This window comes from Anastrepha ludens, chromosome 2 (genome assembly GCF_028408465.1).
Source record: "Anastrepha ludens isolate Willacy chromosome 2, idAnaLude1.1, whole genome shotgun sequence".
In the NCBI taxonomy this organism is placed as follows: Eukaryota; Metazoa; Arthropoda; class Insecta; order Diptera; family Tephritidae; genus Anastrepha; species Anastrepha ludens.
The window spans coordinates 118,791,068-118,802,284 of NC_071498.1; the positions used below are offsets into that span (position 1 = coordinate 118,791,068).

The window sequence follows — 11,217 nt, forward strand, 5'->3', positions numbered from 1 at the left end:
TGCAAATGTTTAATGAACTTTTTGGCAGGTTTTTAACATGTTTTCATTTTAATACAAGGGAACTATATAATTAAAAATAAGTAAGGAGGCTAAATTCGGTTTGAACCGCGCTTTGCATAACCGAGCTAATTTTAGTAAAATTTAATTTAGCCTGGCTGTTAATTAATTAGTCCTGCCATAAGTTCTGTTGCAAGTTGAGTGCATCATAGATAAAATTATATTACTTTTTTTAATGCAGTTCATTTTATTTAATGATGTAGGCTAGGTTGCGTTGACCTGGCTGACTGAAAGCCATCAAATAGACATATTCGTCATTAGTGGTACCAGATGGGGCTTGACCCTTACGTTTCCTTGTAGTAGGCTTCTTGTAAAAAGTTTGCATCTTTTGCGAATCTAAGTAAGCTCTGTAGCTCTAACCCTGAGAGACATTCTAACATTTCATATTGTAGAGGTCCTAAACCTTTCATTCGGGTTCTAGCTAATGCAGAGAAAAAACATTGAAGGTGTTCTAGGGCTTCCCTCTCTTCCAATTCATTGCAAAATCTGCAGTTATTATTTTTTGTGACATGATTTTCGCGGTTTGGCAAGTGTCTCCTTCTGATGTCTATCCATCCTGTCATGTCTTTATCCATCGTCTTTAAGGGTTTTAGTATGTCGTTTTCTTCCTCCAATTTCGTTTCCTGCAATGCCTTTATGTCCAGGTACCTAATATTGGATTGTTCGGAAAGTAATTTCGTTTTTTCCCGACAGAGGATTTAATTGTATTTTTCACAGCTAACTTCACACTTAAGTCGCATTATCATTATATGTTTTGACAGCTTATATAGCAAGGCTTGTGTGTGGATTAGTTCAACTGATTTTACGCAGTGGTTTTTAGTCGGTGCCATTTTAAATATAGACAGCAATAACCAATATTTTTGTCATATTTTACTTTTTTACTATAGAAAAGGTAAAAATGTTGTTCCAGCCAGAAAAAAATTAACCAATGTGTATGAAGAAGATGTGTTGACAAGACGCCATGCTAGAACTGGCTTGCAAAATTTCGATACGGCAATTTTGATGTCGAAGATGCACCACGTTCTGGAAGTCCGGTTGAAGCTGATAAAGACGCGATAAAGGCATTAATTAGTTGATGCAAATCGGCGAATAACAACACGTGAGATCGGTGAGAGGTTAAATTTATCGAATTCAACTGTTTATGACCATCTGAAAGGCCTGGGCTTAAGATCGTCTTTCATTTTCAGCACAAAAAAACAAAATTACAAAATTACAACCTAATAGATGTGTAGCCGTCTGTCTGCGACTAGTCTCTCTATGGCTTCCCTACTCCTAAGAACATTTTTAGATGAAGTTTCATATGAGTTTATTGCCTTTAATTGTAATAATGATATAAATATTAAAAAAAATGAAGTTTTCATTCGAAATGGCCGCCACAAGCCTTCAAACGATTCAGCTATTGCAGCATGCATCGTTTCCATGGATATAGACGACGCTGCTCAAACCAAAGATTGTTTGAGACTCTCCAAATTTTTTTGAGGTCTTCGACAGGTCATGTTCTTCAATTCCGACCACAAACTGGAATACAATGGATTCAGATCTGGACTTTCAGGCAGCCAATCTTCTGCGGCTATGGCTGCAGGAATATTGTTTTTAGCCACTGCTGGGTGGTTTTTACCTTATGGACAGGAGCGAAATCTTGCTCCATTGAAGAGGGTACTGCTCAACTACTTCCCCATGCCTTCTAAGACATTCTCCTGGTACATTTTTGCCACGGTTTTAACCCCTTTTTCGCAGAAACGAAGAGATGTAAAGGCTAACGCCTTTCCAAACCAATAGGGAGGCTGAATGGTGGCCACGCTGAACCCTTGGAACAACATGTTTTGCGTCTTTAGAAGTTTAGCATAGATTTTGTCGATTTACTTATTAAAAACTTCTTCAACAGTGAAACTTTTCTCAGCTGTGAAAAGAATATTTTCATGGCCGTTGACCGCGTGCCACGGAAGAAGCTGCTGACAGCTATCGAGTATAATTTTCTTCAAGCGCGTTGTCAAAAGATGGCCAGTTGAGCGACGGAAGGCTTTCTCATGCGGGGATCATCTCTAATTAGTCTTGACATGAAACTTGTTCCATGGATTTTCTGCATTCTAAGGTTATTTCTGCGGATTTTTTCGATCGGTTTTAATGGCTACACTAGTTTGAATCTCGCAAGGACAACCACTTCTATTTCTGCCTGCCGCTTCAGACGTTTGAGAAAAACGATTGGTCGTGCGATAAAAAAACAATCTCGAAATATTAAGTTTTTTTAGCAATTGGTAAATTTCACCTGTACTTTACCACACTTTTGTAATGCAATCACTGCAATACGGTTTTCTTTAGCCTCCCACTCCATTGTTAACAAGCGAACTTTGCCACGAAACTGAGTATAATTTGTGAGTAGAAAATGCATACGATCAAAAGGATAAATAACGGAATTTTTTCAGCGAATTTGATCTCTTCGTATGCATTGTAAAATTTGTCACAGAATTTATGACAAGACAAAGTAAATTCTGCTACAATTGGAGGATTATTGTCTGGAGGCGAAATGATTCCAACTCTGGAAAGACCTAGACCCATATAGCAAAACCTCAATATCGTTTTGCATGCTTTGGTCAAATTTCCTTGCTATGACCATTTTAAATTTCGAAGCTCAGCATTTCCAACAAACTATTACTATACATACAAGGCGGTCGTTAAACCAATTTGGACGGAAGGCCTTCAGGTGTGGAAAAATGCAAAAAGAACTCATAAACAAAATTTAACGACAATAGTCAAACATCTTACGTAAAATAACAAAAGTTCGACAAGTACACAAAAAATTATGACATCCCTAAAACGTTTAAAAGACCATGAATTGATGAGGAAATAAAAACGATATCAACAAGATATTTTAACGAAATAAACCAGGACTAAAACAAAGAAGTAAACACACTATCACAACTTGAAACAAAAAACTATACGTCGTTTGAAAGGGATCCGACCAATTGATCGCATACTAAAATAACTGTTCGGTGTAAAAGGTAATTGATATAAAGGGTTTTTCAATAACAGGTGTTATTTTAATATATAAAAAGCTATTGAGAGATGATTAACGATTTTTTATTGCCGGAATTGGATCATTTGTCTCCAAACAACTTTTTTCGGCCTGGTGTAGATAAAAAAGCTAGAATTTCAAAATAAATTTGAAGACTTCAAATATTTAAAATCGTTTCTTGATTTTTTTAAATCCATTTGAACAACATTACACATTCAGCTTTGGAATGGAACCCGATCGGTACTCTGAGCAGAGGGCGACCAAAAATTAACAGGTAGCGCAATTAGACGTCGACATTTTCAGACAACATTTTGAATTTACTGTAAACACCTCAATTAGTTATTCTGTTGTTACTCGCTGCTTCAAACGGATTGGAGTACATTCAACTGGAAAATAATAAGTCGATTGATTTCGACTTGCAACCAATCTGTGTATAGATGAGATGCCATAACTTGATGATAAAGTACACCCTCAAAAGCACGTATCACTTAATTCAAATACGAAATAATAGCACTAACAGAGGTGGGAAGTACTAAAATAGATTGATGCATATTAAAAGTGTTTTTTTTTTTCTTTATATTATTTTACGCGAATCCGTATTTGCAGATTGGAAGTTATCATATAACCAAGGACGCTGTAAACGTGATTGTTGCCAATGCAATGAAAATATTTTGCGCTTTCAAGTATTCAACATAAATCCAATAAGTTCGCCGTTATAAAAACATACATACATATGCGCACATACATACAAATAAATGAGCATGCAGTAGGCAAGCAACTGCATTCAAAATGCTCATCCATAGCTAACCAAAACGCGCTCTGATAATCAATTTTTGTTTTAATTAAACAGCAATTGAAAATGTGAATGTGACTAATCAAAAATCATCTCAATATTGTTTATTCCAGTGAATTTGTGTAATAATTTTTTTCTTTAAATTTTCAATGGAATGCTGATAAATTAAATATAGCCAATTACTGCTGATTTCCACTCTCAAATGTAATTGTCGGAAGATATCTAACTTCTTAATAAAAAAATAATATTTTTTTGCAATTCACATAATTTGGCATCTACTCGTATTTAAATGCAATCAATCATCAGTTAAAATGAGCACTGCATTTAAGGTTTTCAAAGCACACCAAAGACTTAATATAAGCAATTGACATCTGTTTAGATTTTTGACAGCAGTAGTTATGATAAATGTGGTGCAAAAATGACAATGCGAAATTCCAAAATTCACTAAAACCGCAATCAAGCCAAATTGTATAGCCAAAGTGTAATAAATGAAGTTTTCTATGGGCGACTTTGATCGATTATGGTAATTCTCTGGAGTGGCATTTCCCAAACTGTGGTACGCAATGTAACCCAAGAGGAACGGTAGTAGGAAACACATGTCACAGAAGATCAGTAAGATCAGATCAACGGGGAATCGGCTTGCAATCGTAAGAGGTAGTGAACCCGAAGTGTTTGCTGGAGTTACCAGTTTCGGGATTCAGTAGCTCGATAGTCCGGTAAAGCTGGGTTTTGCTGATTTCAAGCATCGAAAATCCCGGGGTGAGCTACTATGAACTCACAATGCGCACAATTTATAACTATTTTTTTTATTAAAGTTTAGGCGGCTGCAATATCCAAATGAGTTGGTGCCTGACTACCATTCGCTAGTGCCGGGTTCAAGACAACGGCCATGAAACACCAAATGATAGAAAAGGATAGCGTTCGCCTCTTGGCAGGCAGTGGCATACCTCCGAGTGTATTTCTTCCACGAAAGAGCTTCTCATTAAAAACCACCTGCACGACTGTAGCTCCTGCTTAACAAGCATTTGGCTGTCCCTGATAAAGTTAGTCGTTTTAGAGATGCAAAAATTTACTAAAGTTGGGTTAGGTTTCATTCATTTTTTAAAAACATCTAAAAATTGTTCTAGTTGTTTTTCTTTTTTGTGTTCTTTCCTAAAAAGTTCAGCTAATTTTCTTCATTACGCAAATATTGCATTCCTGCAATTTTGAAACTTCCGTTACATGGAAGCTGAGTATAGATTAGGTACTTAGAATATAGACAGTAAGCCTATTTACAGTTGTTCAGGCTCACTCAACACGTCCTCCGTACTCCTAGAAATAAAATCTGTTTAAGCTAAGTTAATTTAATAATTCATGAATACTCGCTGAACTTAGATCAGCTGGTCCACCAAAGTAATAATAGAAGGAGCAAATCTTTGCGTGAATTCTCTGTTTTTTTTTTTTTTTTTTGTAATACAATGAAATGAGTGGATATGTTTTGTATTTTTGTTGAGAAATGAAATAAGCCAAAAAATAAATAAAATATGTACTTACTCTGTTTTCCCATTTTCGCAAAATAACATGCGTTTCATAATCATAAGACACCTTTGGTATACAATTTTTGAAGCTCGCCTTACTTTCCGGAGTAGAATCAATTGTTTCTGGTGCGAATGTTCACTCTATTTTGTAGAACCGTTATGTTTTTTCAAGACGCAGTACTTTTGCTAGTCTTTTCGGCGTTTCATAATGATAAGACACTAGTCGAAAATAAGCTTCTAAAGAGATAGAAGGTGCTGATTGTTGTTTTGGATGACTTTAATTACAATTTTATTCAATTTAACCTAAAATGCCGAGGGGCTCAATATTATCACAAGAAGAGCGTGGAAAAATTTTGGCGTACAAGAATTCAGGCTTGTCAATCAAATTAATTGCAAAAAAACAGGCAGAAGTCGTTGTGTTGTGAATGCATTTACATCGAAAGCAACTCTTGATATACAGTATACATCACAGCGAATGAATAGTGGGGACTACAAAAACATTTTGGAAAATAGTCTCCTTCCTTTTATTCAGGATAATCGGGAAGTGCACTTCGTTTTTCAGCAAGACAACGCCCGCATCCAGGTAAGCAGGAAAACAAGGCAGTATTTGACCGATTGTTCCAAAGAACTATGGACTGGCCAACGTGTTCTCCGAATCTAAACCTTTTGAGATATATTAGTCAGAAGAGTTTACGCCAACAATCGTCAATTTGACAACACCAACGAGCTTAAAGCGGCAATTACGGCAGAATGGGCTTCTCTAGATGTAAATTTACTTAAAAAGTTAGCAGAATCGATAAAAAAAGGTTATTTTGTATCGCTAAAGCAAATGATGCTTCCATAGAATACTAAAATATGCTAGACGACAGAAAACAAAATTCGAAGCATTTATACTTTTGTTAAACGATCACTTTAATTAAACAGTGTCTTATCATTTCGAAACTTCTGGAAATACGTTTTTGCTAAAAATTTTCTTTATGTATTAAAAAAAGTAAATTCTGTATTGAAACAGATAACTTTTGTTACTTTAATCAATGTGTAAAATTTGTATTTTTCTCTAAAATCTATAAATTAAAATACTTTGAAAAATTAGGGGTGTCTTATGATTAGGAAACGCACCTTATTATGAAACATAACACATGGGCTGAAGAATTCCGGGCCTAACAAAGAAAACACGTTTTTTGTTTTGTTCAAAATTATCTTTATTCGTCAGCGCAGTTTCAATCAAGAACAACAAAATCATTCCAACGCCGCTCTAACATTTCCATAACACTTTTGTAGAACGCCTTATATTTTGCCTCAGTTTCAGGGATAACCTCTTCATTCGAACGAAATTTCTTACCGGCAAGCATTTCTTTATAGTAGTCGCTGGCCACTGTTTTCATTGATTTGTGACTTCTTGTTTTTGGCCAACACTGAACCAAGGTGACACCCACTTTGAACGGAGCTTTCTCATAGTCAATTGCTCATGCAATATAAAGCCAACAAGCTCTTTTGATATCTTTACGATCTCAGCTCATTCAAGCAATTTCACTTTTCGATCATTCAAAACGATTTTATGAATTTTTTTGATGTTTTCTGGTGTTACCGCCTCATTTGGACTTCCACTGCGTTGTGCATCATCGACCACGTTTGAAGTCAACAAACCATTGTTTTAGTGTTTTTTCTGAAGGAGCGGAGTCCCGATAATACTTTTCAAACCATTGCTTCGCTTGAACGGTCATCAAAAAGCAGTGCAAAATTAAAACACGAAATTCTAAATTTGAAAATAACAAAAGTATACTCACTCTTCACACAATATGTAACTCACGGAGTAATGAATAGAATATCTTGCAATTTTAACAGCTGCCTTTTTAAGGTTAGTACTAACTGGAAAAGAGGTGAGTACAATAAAACTAGTGCCATCTATGTGTTAGGCTCGGGACTTTTCAGCCCATGCGTTAGAACACTTTACAAAAAAATCGTATCTGTATCAAATATGGTGTGAATGACCGTTTGTATGCTGTAACAGTAAAATATTTGCTTAATTGATTATCTGCGTTTTATAATATATGTATGTATGTATATGTATAGCCTCTCTTATATTCTGTCAAAAAAATATCGAGAATTGTTCATTTAAAAAGCGTGCGTTACAATTAGCTTGTTTTTGGCATTTAACTATATCAGTCAACCGCAGCTGTGTCCTGCGATTTTCACTATAGATAAAAATATCGAACAAAGAATTTATCTTAAATTTTGAGTTTTGAATAGATTTCGCACGCTGAATCGTTGAAAATGTTGCAGAAAGCCTATGACGAGAGAGCTTTATCAAAAACACAGATCTAGGAGTGGTATAAGACGTTTGCAGAGGGCCGAGAAGTTGTGGAAATTTGCCCCGATGGTGCTAGAAAACCCATCATTTAAGTTTGAGGGAGGCAGCTCGTGACCTTAGCGTATCACGCGAATCAATTCGCAACATTTTACACCATTAATTACGCATGAGATGCGTGGCTGCTCGACTCGTTCCAAGAGAGCTAAATTTCTTTCAAAAATTTCATCGGAAGAAGGTGGCTGAAAATATGCTTGAGCTAGTGAATTCGGACCCAACGTTTATCCAGCGCATCATAACAGGAGATGAGACGTGGGTATATGAGTTTGACATGGAAACCAGTCAAACGACGGCTGAATGACGCTATCCACATGAGCCGAAACCCAAAAAACCACGTCAAAGTCGGTCAAAAGTGAAAGTCATGCTACTCGTTTTCTTTGATTATCATGGTGTTGTGCACTCGGAATTCATTCCAAATGGTTCTAGGGTAAAAAGAAAATATTATTTGGAAGTTATGCGACGTTTGAGAGAGAATGTGTGTAGGAAACGGCCCAGTTTGTGCAAAGAAAACTCATGGATCTTGCACCATGATAACGCACCGCCTCACAAGAGTCATATCGTGAACACTATTTTGACCAAAAACTCGACAAATGTAATCGAACAACCACCGGGTTTAGCCCCCTGTGACTTTTTCCTTTTCCCAAAACTTAAATTGCCATACCGCGCACGAGGATTCGCTGAAGGAGCTGAAGAAGATATCTTCAAACGCGTTTAAAAGGTACCTACTTTGATGGCTCGACTAATCATTGGCGTGCGTTCATTGCTTCGAATGAAGCATATTTTGAAGGCGACAAAATAAATTTTGATGATTAAGCAATTATTTTGCGTTTTATTGAACAATTCCCGATACTTTTTTGACAGAATGTATTACGTCAACAATAAAATGTAACCGCTAGCTATACAAATATTTATATAAATGCGTATCTGTTTGTTTCTGCGAGTAAATTACTTCCTAGCGAGTTTCGGAGCATATCACTTGTGCAAATAAAAAAGTATTGTTTTAACCTCCAATACAGCTGGCATTCGGCCTGTTCGAAATGAGTTGAAGTAAATATTTCGATTCAAGTTAATGATTATTTTACTAGCTGGTTGTCATTTTAGTTGAATGATACACTCGTATTTCAGTGCTAGTGATTAACTGTGAGTCAGTAGTTTATCAGTTAGAATTCGTGTAGTTCTTAAAAAAGAAAAGTATAAAAATATAAAAAATATATATATTGTAAAAAACAACAAATTACAAATGTGTACCTATCGCAGAACACCTACACTTTTGCTCTCACTTAGCTGTTTCGCACTAATTGTCAATTCGCAACAGTTACAGCAATCGGATGCCGCAGATAAGCGCGTTTGTGAGGAGCGGTGTAATTTGGTATTTCGCTGCGACCCCTACTATAGTGGACCACCTGTGTGGACAATTATGGATGGCATTTGCAAACTTTTCAAAACCGATTGCCTCTTTGCCAACGCCAATTGTCAACGTCAGAATGAATGCAAGCCAAGTGAGAGAATTTGTCGTATTTTATTCTACTTTTTCTACTTTTCCCCTCACTTAATTACTCAAGGATTGGTTCTAACAACTCAGCAAATGTGTCAAACAAAGTGCAGGGGCGAGTGCGAGAATGTACCCAATAAACCGGTATGCGCTGGTTTTCCCTATGTGACAATGCATGGCGATCGAGATGACGGTATGATAACCTTTAAAAATCAATGCGAATTGGACAAGTGGTCTTGTTGGAACTCTAAAGGTATGATTTGAAATTATTTCTTTTGAGTTTTTGTATAAATTTTATTGAAAAACGAAGTTTCTCTTAATATACAGCCTATATCTATGTCAACAATGGTACGTGCTTTTAAAATGGTTTGAGCGATCCGCATGAAATGGGGGGAAAAATGGTGGATAGATAATACATTTTTTTAACATCTGCGTAAAGAATTTTTTATGTGAAAAGTTTGTGTGGCTTTAATTAGAATTGTTAGTTTAATAAAAACTTGGTATGTGCAATAAAATACCTCGAAGCCTCATGGCCACAAAACCACCGTCACGAGTTCTTGTTATGGTAAATTACATAGAAAGATGTATAGTGAAAGAGAAAGTGAAAATATTATTTTTTAGTTAATACTTGGGTGGAATGCTTTTCGAATAATGGCCCGAATTTATAGTTCAATTTGGCGTGGGCGTCTTAATATTATCCCCCAAATGGGCGTACCTTATGGTACCTACGAAAAGCAGACAGCAGAAAAACACTCAAATATCTGTCATTGTCCGCTGAGGGTCAAACGCCATTAGAAGGGGCTAGTACGTGACTACCATTCGAAAGTGCGCAGGTTCGAAACCCCGGGCACGAAACGCTAATTGTTAGAAAAAATGTTCGAATGGTGGTCGCTCCTCTGTAGGCAATGGCAAACCTCCGAGTGGATTTCCTCGAACAACAGATCCTCATAAAAACGTTCTGCCGTTCGGCGTCGGTTTAAACTTGTAGGCACCGCCATTTGTGGAAAATCATTAAGACGGTCACCACAAATAGGAAGTGCAGCTCGGCCAAGCACTCAACAAAAGGTGTAAACGCCAATTACTTAATAGAAATCAGACGTCAATTGTCAAAATTAGTGCTGGTTGGCATTTGAAGCCGCGGTGCATAGAATACAAAGGGAGCGCCCAGCTTGGACCAATATTCCACTCTCAGTGAATGGGTGACACAATTCATTCATGTGTTGTTTGTGTAATTTCTTCTTCTTGTTGTATTCTTGTTCGCTTTTTCGCATTTCTCTCACGCAACTGCTCCAGTGAGGCGTCACGCCTCTCTCCTATTCTATCATTCTTGATTAAAAACTGTCTTCAATAGCAAATCTCTTAAAACAAACTAATTTTGGTCGTTGTTGTTGGTATTGCAGTTCATTAAGCCCTGCCAGTGCGAAGTAGTCACCGATCGTTATCGTCCAACTCATCTAAAGGTAGGCCCAGAAAACATGCTGTTTCGCCTTAAGAGGGCATGTGAATAGGTGGTTAGTGTCGTGCTTGGTACCTTCACATGCCGGACATATATTGGGTATGTCGGGGTCGATTCTAGATAAGTAGAAGTTTAACCTGCCACAATATCCAGAACGAAGCTCTTCATCTGCGACGGGTGTTAGTTGCACTCCGATGACCGCATTCGGGTGTCGAAAGTTTTGGAAGGTGGTAGGAAACTCCTGAAGAATATCGTTTAATGTCTATCTAATCCAGTACTTGTAGTCGTGTTTGATCCTGGATATCGTCAGTAAACTAGAAGAGATGGTGGCTCAGACTCTACGAAGCGCTTGTGTAGGTGATTCCTACAAAAACAACCCAGTAGGAATTGCTTCCTGAGCATCTTACTGTGCTCCTTAACCGGTAAGTATGGAAACCTCTTTGTGAAAGTGTTGCAGGGGGAATCATGAGGCACCCCGTGGCTGTCCTGGTAGCTGTATTCTAACAGGTCTGAAGCTTTGT

At 37.1% G+C, this 11,217-nt stretch overlaps 1 protein-coding gene across 1 annotated transcript; it reads left to right on the plus strand.

The window, feature by feature from the left end:
• Positions 1–8,697: 8,697 nt before the first annotated feature.
• LOC128859185 (salivary glue protein Sgs-5-like) lies at positions 8,698–9,786 on the plus strand. The gene is made up of 3 exons (XM_054095964.1): positions 8,698–9,247; positions 9,311–9,493; positions 9,568–9,786. Exons 1-3 carry the CDS (start codon positions 8,989–8,991, stop codon positions 9,600–9,602), a joined length of 477 nt encoding a protein of 158 aa, XP_053951939.1. The 5' UTR covers positions 8,698–8,988; the 3' UTR covers positions 9,603–9,786.
• Positions 9,787–11,217: the final 1,431 nt, after the last annotated feature.